Raw genomic sequence first — 12,994 nt, 5'->3', positions numbered from 1 at the left:
TCAGAATTTGCCCTCCAGGATAGGAATACTTCGTGGACATAGTGGAGTGCATATCCAAAGAAGCTACTTGTGATGTAAATAGAATGGAGTTGTGAATCTTAGGAATCATAGAATTGGGAGGTACCCTGAGGATCATCTAGTCCAACCCCCTGCAATGCAGGAATATGCAACTGCCTCATAGGGGGATTGAACCTGCAACTTTGGTGTTATCAGCACCACACTCTAAACAACTGAATGATCCCCTTAACCCCTTTCTGTTTACAAACCGTGACACCCACTTGAAGGAATTGGGTTGAGCCTGATATCAAGTAAAAGCTGAATGATCATTATATACATATTTTAATGCAAAAAATATTCAAAAATCATTACTGACTTCCTGAATTGCTTTCACAGCCCACTGACCTTAAGAAGAGAATAGAGTCGCTAATTGACAGGGACTACATGGAAAGAGACAAGGAGAATCCAAACCAGTACAACTATATTGCATAAATACACAATGTGTCTTTTTCTTTCTTTTCTGCACACTTGATGTTCTACTTGGCCTGTTGATCCCATTAAACCTTTTCTATTACCAGTGATGGAAATGAAAGCAACGTAACCGGGGGAGGAGGGTACATAGTAGAGTGGACTTTCTCAGTGGATTTAACATGCCCATTTTAAGAATAGAAATTACATTTTAAGAATAATGCTGCTGAACTCTTTGCATGATGTTTGGTATGATGTGCAGAAAACTGTAAGGAAGTATCTGGTCTTTGTGATACCATTGGGCACTTGGTTTAAAGCAGCCCTTCTTTAGTATATGATGATTGTCCCTTTTCCATCTTGAAACAATGTAAGGGTAAAATATAAACTTTTTCCTTTTCTTAAAGTAGTCTTTAAAAATGCATAAACTGCATGCACATTTAACTGTTGTATAAAAATGTTGGATGTGTTTTCACACATTAGTTTGAATAATAAACATCAGCTTCATGCTCATCTGAGATATATATAATTTTCAGTTTTTACAAATCCAATATTATAATAAACATATTTTGACTTCCCCCCTTTTGCGGTTTCTTTTTTCCCCTAGTTTATAACACTGCATTTTCTTCATTAATCCAATTATTAATTACTCCCTGGTTTCCTTTTAAGTTTCATTTTAACTGTTTGGTTTAAGTTAATCCTGCTAATGAACTTAACATTTCATTTTTAAAAATATTTTTTTAATTTAATTTTCAAAAGTATAAACATACCACAAAAAAAATTTCAAAATCCAAATATCGAGATTACTCTGAATCTCCTGACTTCCCCCCATCCCTTCCCTGGGTCCTAATGTTAATATTTACAACTGCATATCAATACTTATCCAAGTTTTTATCCTTGTAAATTATCCATAGTTTCCATTACTTTAAAAGTGTGGTTATATAATAATAATAATAATAATAATAATAATAATAATAATAATTTATTATTTATACCTCACACATAGAATCCTGCTAATGTTTTTAGCTGCTTGCAGTGGTCTGATGCATAACTTATAAATTTTTCCCATTCTTTTTTAAAGTTCTTGTCGTCTTGACTTCTGAGTTTCCCAGTTAATTTTGCCATTGTTGCATAGTCCATCAACTTGGTTTGCCATTCTTCTCTGGTCGGGGTTGTCTCTTTCTTCCATCTCTGGACTAATAGCATCTGTGCGGCTGTTGTCACGTACATAAACCTTTGGAATCTCGGTACCTATAATTCTTAATAAGAAAGCTTCTGGTTTTTTTAACAAAAGTTATTTTAAACATGTTTTCATTTAATTATATAGTGGACGCTCGGGGTGCGAACGTGATCCGTGCAGGGGGCACGTTTGTAGCCCGCAGTGTTCGCAACCCGCAGACGTGCACACGTGGGTTGTGATTTGGTGTTTCTGCGCGAGCGCCAAAACCCGGAAGTAACCAGTTCCAGTACTTCTGGGTTTGGCGAGGTGCGCAACCCGAAAAGAAACAACCTGAAGCGTCTGTAACCCAATGTATGACTGTATATCATCTCCCAGAAAATTTTAATTACTTTACACATCCACCACATATGATAAAAAGTACTAGGAGTCAAAATACCACCGGTACATCATTTTCATATAATTTTCTTTCAGCGTACAACTTGCCATAAATTTCAAATTTGTTTTCCATAACCTTTCCCAATCTGCAATCTGAATGTTATGCCCCAAATCCTTTGCCCAGTGTATCATTACAGATTTAACCTGTTTGTCTTTTGTATGCCATTCCAGGAGCAAATTATACATTTTCGACAATAATTTTATATTATTTTCTAAAACATCTTTTTGTAATCTTGATAACTCATAACTAAAAACTTTCTTTTTATCTGTCTTAAAAATATCATTTAATTGATGATACTGTAACGGGTCTGTTACCAGTTCCCTTATCTCTTTAAAGTCTTTTAATTTTACCTGATTTTCTACTTTGATTAACAGCTCTCTATATGTCGGCCAATTAGCACTGATGTTCAATTTTTTCAAAGATATTGCTTCTAACAGGGAGAGTCACCATGGTGTTTTTTGTTTTTTGTTCTAATAAGTCTTTATACTTCTCCCATACCCTAAAAATTGATTTTCTTCTTTATGATTCTGAAATCCTTTGTGTACTTGTGTACTTTTGCTTTTTCATACCGTAAATATGCATGCCATCCAAATCTATTATCATATCCTTCTAGATCTAAAATATCTCCATTTTTCAATATTATCCATTCCTGGATCCAGCAAATGCAGGATTCCTCATAATATAATTTCAAATCTGGCAAGGTGAAATCCCCACTCTCTTTAGCATCTGATAATAGTTTATATTTTATCCTTTCATTCTTCCCCTGCCAGATGAATCTAGAAATATCTTTTTGCCATTCTTTAAAACATTCAGTACCGCCTATCACCAGGATTGACATTCTTGGCAATAACATTCTTGGCAAAACAGGGTTTCTAATACCAAAATAAATAATAATGGTGACAGGGGGCAACCCTGCCTTTTCCCCTTTGTTATTTTACATTTTCCCGTAATCCCATTACAGTGGTACCTCAGGTTACATACGCTTCAGGTTACATACGCTTCAGGTTACAGACTCCGCTAACCCAGAAATAGTGCTTCAGGTTAAGAGCTTTGCTTCAGGATAAGAACAGAAATCATGCTCCGGCGGCGCGGCAGCAGCAGGAGGCCCCATTAGCTAAAGTGGTGCTTCAGGTTAAGAACAGTTTCAGGTTAAGAACGGACCTCCGGAACGAATTAAGTACTTAACCCGAGGTACCACTGTATTCACAATCAGCATGGCCTACCTGAATAATAATAATAATAATAATAATAATAATAATAATAATAATAATAATAAATTTTATTTATATCCTGCCCTCCCCAGCCGAAGCCGGGCTCAGGGCGGCTAACAACAATAAAACAGTACAAAAGTACAACGCAAACAACACTCTAAAATCATTCATTACAAAATTAATTAAATTCAAGCCACTGGCCACCACTGGGCCAGAGCTCCGCGAAGATTGCCGAGGGAGGGAGTCAGGCTGTGCCCTGGCCAAAGGCCTGGCGGAACAGCTCTGTCTTGCAGGCCCTGCGGAAAGATGTCAAGTCCCGCAGGGCCCTAGTCTCTTGTGACAGAGTGTTCCACCAGGTCGGAGCCACAGCCGAAAAAGCCCTGGCTCTAGTTGAGGCCAGCCTAACTTCTCTGTGGCCTGGGACCTTCAAGATGTTTTTATTTGAAGACCGTAAGTTTCTCTGTGGGGCATACCAGGAGAGGCGGTCCCGTAGGTACGAGGGTCCTAGGCCGTATAGGGCTTTAAAGGTTAAAACCAGCACCTTAAACCTGATCCTGTACTCCACCGGGAGCCAGTGCAGCTGATATAGCACCGGGTGAATGTGATCTCGCAGCGAAGACCCCGTAAGGAGTCTCGCTGCAGCATTCTGCACCCGCTGGAGTTTCTGGGTCAGTCTTAAGGGCAGCCCCACGTAGAGCGAGTTACAAAAATCCAGTCTGGAGGTGACCGTCGCGTGGATCACAGTGGCTAGGTCAGGGCGAGAGAGGTAAGGAGCCAACTGCTTAGCTTGGTGGAGATGGAAAAATTTGTTATAGCTGCAATCTGCACCTTCATGGAAAGGGAGGTGTCGAAGATTACACCCAAACTCTTAACGGACGGAGCTGGCACTAATTGCGCCCCCGCTAGAGATGGGAGTTGCCCCCCCAATCCCATATCGTCCCGTCCCAGCCAGAGGACCTCTGTCTTCGAAGGATTTAGCTTCCACCGGCTCCCACGTAACCATCCAGCCACAGCTTCCAGACATCTGGTCAGTGTGTCTGGGGCCGAGTCAGGATGGCCATCCATCAACAGATAGAGTTGGGTGTCATCGGCATACTGATGGCAACCCAGCCCAAAACTCCGGACAAGCTGGGCGAGGGGGCGCATAAAGATGTTGAAAAGCATCGGGGAGAGTATCGCACCCTGAGGTACTCCACACACCAAGGAGTGGCGCGATGACAATTCCCCCCCAAGCGCCACCCTCTGTCCCCGACCAGAGAGAAACGAGCGCAGCCATTGAAGGACTGTGCCCTGGATCCCCACGTCGGCAAGGCGGTGGTCCAGAAGTTCGTGATCGACCATGTCGAAAGCTGCTGACAGATCTAGAGGAATCAGCAGCCTCAATGCCTCTACCAAAATGTCAGAAACGTTCCATTACTGACAAGCGGAGAAGAGGCAGACACAGCAGCAGAAGAGAGAGAATTCCTAAGGGAGGGGGGAGAAGCAGTTAGCAGCAGTATTTGACCCCTGTACACAGAGAGCAAGACAGGGAGGCACAGCTTGCAGGAATGCAGCTTGCAAGCTCTGATAATGACACAACAGACATAGAGGAAGACATAGGGGGAGTAGAATTGCCTGGGACTTGTAGATTAACTAGGCTAGCAGAAAAGCGAGGGCCTGGGAGAAAGAGAAGGTGGGGACTTTCCTGTTGGGGACGGAAGAGGAGGAGCCCAGTTTCAGCAACTGGATCATCAAGCAAGGAATGTTTTATCTGAGCTCCGACCAGGGCATTTGTAATTGACCAATAAATCTGAAATAATTATCTGCCGTGTGTGGGAGAGACACCAAACCTGACACAAAAGCCTCCCCAAAATTCATCATTTCTATCATCTTCTTCATGAAGGCCCATGAACTATTATCAAAGGCCTTTTCTTCATTTATAAACATTAAAACCACTTGCTTCTCATTCATGACCTCCAGGTATTCTATGATATCAATTATAATTCTTATATTATCCTTCATCTAGCGTCTTAGTAGGAAACCAGTATGATTGTGATTAAATATTTCTACCAAAACTCTTTTCAATCGATTGGCCAATATATTAGCAAATAATTTGCAGTGATTATTAAATAAAGAAATTGGCCTACAATTTTTTACTAAAAGTAGATCTGCATCTTGCTTTGGGATCCGTGTGATAAAGGCCTCTTTCCCATTCTCTGGTATTTTACTTACATTTAAAATCTCATTCATTACGTCTTTCAACAGTTGTACCAGTAAATTCTGCAATTTTTTTATAATATTTTGCTGACAAACTGTCGGGCCCTGGCGTTTTACCTGTCTTAGCTTGCTTAATTGCATTTAGCACCTCAGGTCTCGTTATTGTTGCATTTAGTAAAACCAATTTTTATTTTGTAATTTGTGGTAATTTTGTTCTAAATATTCTTCAATTTCCTCTTTCTTTTCAGGATCGGCTTGGTATAGATCCGTGTAATATCTTACAAGTTGTTTTATAGCTTTCAGACTGTCAGTTACCTTCCCCTCTATATTTAATTTGTTTATTAAATTTATGCCCTGTTTTTTCCTAAATTGCCATGCCAGTAATTTACCTGGCTTATTAGCATATTTTTTAAAAAATCTGTTTCATCCTTTTTATTTTCCACTCTACTTCCTGGTTAATTATCATTGAATATTGTGTTTGTAACATTTTTATTGCCTGATTTGTTGATTCTTTTCCAGTTTTTTTAATTAATTCTTTCTCATTTTTAATCCTCCAATACCTCTATTTTCTTCTCTAACTTTTTTCTGATAAGCATTTTGTTGAATAAAGAAACCTCTCATTACCGCCTTACTGGCATCCCAAATTGTCCTCTTATCATTTTCTTGATTTAAATTTAATTCAAAATAATCTTTCAGGGCTTTTTCGGCTTTTTGTGTAATATTCTGGTTATCTAATAATTATTCATTTAATCTCCATTTAAATGGGGTATTTTTCTCTCCTTTTAATTCAAGGATTATTGAATTGTGGCCCAAAAGCGTTCTTGGTCTCTACTTTTTTAGCCAATATTGATAATTCTTTAGAGATCAAAACCGAGTCGATTCTTCCACTAGATCGGTGTACTTCTGAGGGAAAAAAGGCATATTTCCTGTCCAGTGGGTGTTTAAATCTCCATATATCTACTAAATTTAAATTCTCCACCATTTTGAAAAATGTTACAAGTAGTCACCCTTCCTTTGAATCAGTTTTCCTTATTGTTCTATCCATCTCTAGAGAGACTACCCCGTTTGTATCTCCCATTAGTATAATCTTCTGATCCATATATTCCAACAGATTGTCTTCTAACATTTTATAAAATTCCATTTTTTTCTTATTCGGTGCATATATTTCAACTAAAACTATTTTCTCACCTTGTGTCGTTATTTGTACTGCAATCATTCTTCCCTTGTCATACTTAAATAATTGTTTCGGGTCTAGTGTGGGTTTACTATATAGTACAACTCCTCTTTTCTTTGTAGTATCTGATGTTATAAATTCCAATCCAATCCTTTTGTTTATCAAGACTCTTCTATGTCTTTTAGCAACATGTGTCTCTTGTAAACAAATTATATCTAAATTTTGTTTCCGTAATACGTGTTATATTTTATTTCTTTTTGCTTTGCTATTTAAACCATTTACATTCCAAGTTAATATTTTTAGGTCCGCCATTCTGTCTATTTTAAAATTTTATATACCTACTTCATTATGAGTCTTAGTTCTCTTTCACTTCTTCCTGTTTATCAGTAATATCCTCAGGAGTTTCTTCTCCCTCTCCCTCTCCTGTCACAGACTTCCCATCTCCTAGTTCTTTTTTATAGTTTCTCCAAAACTTTTGTGCCTCATTTGTATCTCTGCATCTTTGTGTCAGAAAAGAATGTGGCTGCTTGTGGAGATAACAGCCCGGGACTCCAGCCTGTCTTTTACAGGATTTATTGAGTGCAAAACTATGTACAGTGCAGAGGTTTCAAAAGCGTGTCTGCCTCAATCGCTAGCAGAATCCGGAAGTGGTCCACGCTGGTTTCTCCCCCCCCAGCAGAAAAACCCCGGAAGCCCCCCCGTGGAAAACTAAGCGACGGAAACTGCTCCTTTCTCTCTTTGGTAGCAGCCTTTGGGTTCCTCCCTCTCTCATCTTCCATGTCTCCTGAAAGCTTCTCCTCCCCCGATTCTGACAAAGTACAGCTGCTCAGCAGAGGGGGAGGCTCTCTGTACATTCCTGTCTCTCCCCCCTCCCCTGCAAACCAATCCCTGACATCTTTGTTTCTTACTTTTATAGGTAAATGAGATTCCTTCTGGGAATTCCCATCTGTATGGTATTTGTTTCTCAGAGTGTCTGTCTAGAATTTTTAATTAGCTCGTTTTTTAAGAAGGCGTGTTAGAATCTCCTTTAGAATAATGTTTTTTCCTCCTGTCTGTAGCCTGCTTTGATAATTCATTTGTATTATTCTGTCTTTAACTGGACGTGAATTAAAAATTACCAGACAGTCTTCTGGTAACTTTTTTGTCTTTGCAAAACTTGAAAATTCTATCAATCAAATTTTTGATCAATTCTCGCGGTACTTCTAACCAGTCATACAACTCCTTAATAATCTTCCTCTGGTTTCTCTGGGATTCCTTGAAAACAGAGAATCATTTCTTTCCGTCTCATTTCTAAAACCACTATCATGTCGCAGGTTGCTTCCTGGGAGGCGTTAGCCACCACCACCATCTCCTCTCTTAATTTTTCCTGGTCCCTTTTCAAGTCCCTCCCCATAGTCTGTACCTTCTTTGTTTTTTTCTTATTGTCCCTGTGTTTTAGTTTTGAGATCCTGTACTGATAGTCCCAGTTCTGTGGTTCTTTAATTTGTCCTGTCAAGTCTAAAACCAATTTTGCATTCTGATCCATCTGGGATGCCAATGTTTTGGCATTCTCCCTTATTTCCTTAGTTAAATCCTTCCTTAATTCTGAAATCAGTTCTGCAATCTCAGACTTAGGATCTAATTCCTGAGTTGAGGCCCTTCTCCCCTGCACTGTAGCTGGAGTCGAGGTTGGTTCCCCCCCCCCCGCCATCTCACATCAAATATTTTATCACCCACTACGAGAAATAAAGGGAGAGAGTCAGAGAAAAAACAAAATATCAAATTTTCTGTTGCCACTAAATATCTCTCTCTTCCCCCTCTCTTTCTCAAAACCAAAAGGAAAGAACACAGTCAAATACTGCATAAAAATCAATGTAGTCTTGCCAGCCAGTGTTATCAATTCCTCCAGAGACACAGACAGGAGGATCACGCCCATGGTCTTTGAATCAGCAGCAGACCATTCTGCCGTCACTGGAGCAGGTGCATCATATGTGACCGTGTGCCACACTGCAGCCCTCCTCAGCAAAGCCTGGCAATAGACAGCCCAGGTCTGATAATTCCCCTCATTTAACTGGGGACATTGGGTGCTCCCCAATGCATCCTGCAAAGGATCCATTTTCCTGCTCTTTCTTTCAGCCAGGAAAATAGTCAATTACAGTCTGTTATCTGGCAGCTCGTAAATCAGGAGTGCCTGCCTTTCTCAGCTTTAATTGCCTGGCACGGACTTCAAAGCCTCCCTGCCGTCACGGCCAAAGTACGATCCACATTACCTCTTTCCTTCCTGGAACGCTGCAGCAGCCAACAGCAGTCCTACTCTGGTGTAAAGCCTTGTTGTCGGCCTCCGAGGGTCAAAAGGCCAGCTGGCTAGCCCCCAGTTGGATCGTCTCCTTCTCAGCCGTGCCGCTGCGAAGATCCATCAACCTCTGGCTCCAACAAATCAGTGACTCAAGCCTCCCAGACTTGAGCACACTATACTCAGCAATGTGAACTGCGCAACAGAAGAGGCTGAGGCTTGTGGATACCTACTAAAAACTACGGATTTATTAATCATAAATCAAGACAAAGAAACATGTTGTCTCTTCTTCCCGTCTTCTCGGAGAGTCAAAACAAAAGCAATACAGTGGAAGCTCCGCTTATGCCAGCAAACTGTGTTGGAATGTAAACAGACATATGACACGTAACAATCCCATGTCTGCAACTAAAGGTGGAATGGAATCTCCCAACAGGGCGGCCTCTCCTATAGGGAGGCAATGAGCAAAATGGAGGTATATAGCAACAGCTCCACTGTACTTACCAGCTCCAACTCCCCTTTCCAGATGCCCCACTTCCCGCTTCCTCTTGTGCCACTTCCTCCTCCTGTGGCACCTCCTTGGCTCCTTCTGCCACTGCTGGCTGGCTACCTCACACAGCAAGTTGCCTTCCTTGTTACCACCCCCTTTCTCCCTGCTGTGTTGCTTCCCCATTACCTGTCCCCTGGGAGAGACCTGCATCCCTGACAACTGCAGTGTGCCTGTCTGCCCCTGGGGCTGGTCCTGCCGTTCTTGTGGATTCTTGGGTTTCAGCCTCGTGTTTTCCTGCTCCAAGAAACTTGCTCTGTGGCATCTCTCAGAAGGCTATCATCCATGGCTGCCTTCTCTTCCATCTCTTTGGCCAGTTCAGGCTGGCCTCTCCTTGGCACTGCACTGTGTGCTTCCATCCACCCTGCAGTCTGCTTTCCCTTGGGCTGGGGATGGCTGGTGGAGGAGCCAAGCAGGGCCTGTTCTTGTGTCCTTGGCTCCTATTCCAGTGTATCTGCCTCTCTGCTGCAGTTCCCGCACTGGCTGGATGAGGCTCAGACCCAACTCCAGGATATGCTCCTTTCCTTTAACACTCAAGTGTTTCTTTCAGAGGAGGACCTCCCACCCTCATAGTGTGTCCTTCAGGCATTGCAAATGCTCCTCCAAGCCAGCTCCCTGCAGCTTGATCACCTACTGCCTCTGTTCTCTGCAGGTAGGTGCTCCATCTTCAGCCACTGGAGGCCACAATCCAATCTCTCTGCAGAATAATAAACCTGCACTCTCTTGGGGGACTAACTCTCTGGCTTCTGAACTTCTCACCCCTCCTTCGTCTTCTCTCTGCCTCCTCCATACTGTCCTCCATGGCTTCTTTGGTGTCCTCCTGCTCCTCTTCACTGCTGCTGCTCAGGCTCAGGACCTGTGGAGGTTTGGCAGCTGTTCAGTCATTCCTCCGTGTCTTTCCCCTCTGATCTTGCTCTCCCCTCCTCACAGCTGACAGCTGCATTGCTTCAACTTCGCCTCCTCCACATTCAGACTCATGGCTCTGCATTTCCATCCTTCACTTCTGGGAAAGCACAAACTAAGGATAAGCAGCTCTGCTGTGCCCAGGCCCTTTCCCTCTTCCACAAGCTCTGGAATGCTGGGCGAAAACATGAAGCTGACTTCTCTTCCACCACACACAGCTCCAGCCTCAGCCTGGTCACACCCCACCTTCTTCTGGTCAGCAGCATTGTGCTGTTTGTCAGTGCCCAGGGCATGCACACGTGCACACATGTGTGCCAGGTAGGGCAGGGTGCAGAGGGTGAACAAAACCTGCTGCACCAGTCCAGCCCTTACTGCTGATGCCACCGGGCAGGCGTGGGTCATGGAGTGTTCACAGGGCTGTGCTGTGCCACTTGTCCATCCAGACAGCGGGGAGCCTGGCCTCCCGACACTGCCCTTGGTGGGTGCATCCTCCCAACACTGGCCCGATGGCCATTCAGTGAGGGGCAAGACCAGGTCAGGTGCTGGGGCCCAGAAACCCCCAGTGGCAGGCAGGACAGGATGAGGATCCCTGTGGAGAGGGGGTCTAGTTTGCACCCCCTGAAAATTATGTGCCGTGGGCTACAGCCCCCCCCCCGCCCCACACTTTTCTGCTGCTCCAGAGGGGTAGGGCCCAAATCAATAGATTCAAATTACAAGGAAGGAGATTCCTCCTAAACTTTAGGAAGAACTTCCTGATGTTTAGAGCTGTTGGACAGTGGAACAGACTGCCTTAGAAAGTGGTGGACTCCTTCGTTGGAGATTTTTAAACAGCCATTGGATGGCCATCTGCTAGGGATTCTTTAGCTATGATTCCTGCATTGCAGCAGGTTGGACTAGATGACCCTTGGCGTCCTTTCTTCTGCTATAGTTCTGTTGCTCTAAGTTCTGAAAGGTAACAAAATTATGTTTTCAAAACATTGCAACCTCTCACTGACTGGGGAGTTACTTTCCCCCCACCCCCTTTACACCTGTAAACTGAACAACATTAATTTTGCTGTTGTTTTTCTTAAATCCTCAACACTGCATTGTGTGTTACACTGTGTTGCAAGATTGCTTTTTCTTTTTCTTCTTTTAAAAAAAGATTTTATTAAGACTTTTCATAATATATTACAATAAAAGAACAACCTAATCTAAACAAAAACAAAGAATCAAGAAAGAAAAGGGGGAAAGAATTCATCCTTCACAGGTAGATCTTAGCTTCAATCAATCAATCATAACAGAGAAAGGTGAACCCTCCCAGCCCTCACCTGGGAGCTTTTCTTTCTTCTCCTATTCTCCCGCCTTCCCTTCCCTGCCTCTCATGCAAGGTCCTTCATCAGCTAATCCTCACCTTCATCTGCATGTTAACCACCCCTTAACCCTGAGTCGGGCACCACACACAATACAAAAAAATTGAGGGGGGGGGGAGCAAAAGAGAAAGTGAAAGAAATAATAGAGATAAGGAGAGAGAAGAGAAAAAAAGAATCAAATAAAGCAAAAATGGAGATGTACTAACAAAAATTCCAAAAGAGGGACTCTGATTTTTCATCTGCCGGTCATGTACTAGAGGAATATATACTTACAGTAGCTACTCAAACCTTCAGCTCCCTCCACAGATTTTCGATTGGATTAAGGTCTGGAGACTGGCTAGGCCACTCCAGGACCTTAATGTGCTTCTTCTTGAGCCACTCCTTTGTTGCCTTGGCCGTGTGTTGTGGGTCATTGTCATGATGGAATACCCATCCTCGACCCATTTTCAATGCCCTGGCTGAGGGAAGGAGGTGCTCATCCAAGATTTGATGATACATGGTCCTGTCCATCGTCCCTTTGATGCAGTGAACGTGTCCTGTCCCCTTAGCAGAAAAACACCCCAAAGCATAATATGCCCCCCTCCATGTTTGACAGTGGGGATGGTGTTCTTGGGGTCGTAGGCAGCATTCCTCCTCCTCCAAACACGGCAATTTGAGTTGATGCCAAAGAGCTAAATTTTGGTCTCATCTGACCACAACACTTTCACCCAGTTTCCCTCTGGGTCATTTAGATGTGCATTGGCAAACTGCAAACGGGCCTGTACATGTGCTGTCTTGAGCAAGGGGACCTTGCGGGCTCTGCAAGATCTCAGTCCTTCACGGCATAGTGTGTTACCAACTGTTTTCATGGTGTCTATGGTCCCAGCTGCCTTGAGATCATTGACAAGTTCCCCCCGTGTAGTTCTGGGCTGCTTCATCACCGTTCTCATGATCATTGCAACTCCACGGGATGAGATCTTTCATGGAGCCCCAGACTGAGGGAGGTTGGCAGTTATTTTGTGTTTCTTCCATTTGCAAATTATTGCACCAACTGTTGTCACCTTCTCACCAAGCTGCTTGGCAATAGTCTTGTAGCCCAGTCCAGCCTTGTGCAGGTCTACAATCTTGTCCTCGACATCCTTGGACAGCTCTTTGGTCTTGATCATGGTGGCTACTTTGGAATCTGCTGGATTGATTGCTTCTGTCGACAGGTGTCTTTTGTACAGGTACTGTAAATGAGCTGGGATTACAGGTAAGACCTCTCCCTTACAGCAGGTGCTTCTAATCT

The 12,994-nt window shown here is 43.0% G+C and overlaps 1 protein-coding gene across 2 annotated transcripts in view; it reads left to right on the top strand.

Moving 5' to 3' along the window:
* Positions 1 to 1,039, top strand: part of LOC310753828 (cullin-4B) — a 151,633-nt gene extending 150,594 nt beyond the window's left edge. For both annotated transcript variants that reach the window (XM_083595178.1, XM_083595179.1), the window contains one exon: positions 394 to 1,039. In XM_083595178.1, the coding sequence (XP_083451304.1) occupies positions 394 to 489 (96 nt within the window). In that variant the 3' untranslated portion in view covers positions 490 to 1,039. The remainder of the gene's footprint in view (positions 1 to 393) is intronic.
* Positions 1,040 to 12,994: the final 11,955 nt, after the last annotated feature.

This window comes from Podarcis filfolensis (genome assembly GCF_964270895.1).
Source record: "Podarcis filfolensis genome assembly, chromosome: W".
In the NCBI taxonomy this organism is placed as follows: domain Eukaryota; kingdom Metazoa; phylum Chordata; class Lepidosauria; order Squamata; family Lacertidae; genus Podarcis; species Podarcis filfolensis.
This window is presented reverse-complemented; position numbering and strand designations above follow the sequence as displayed.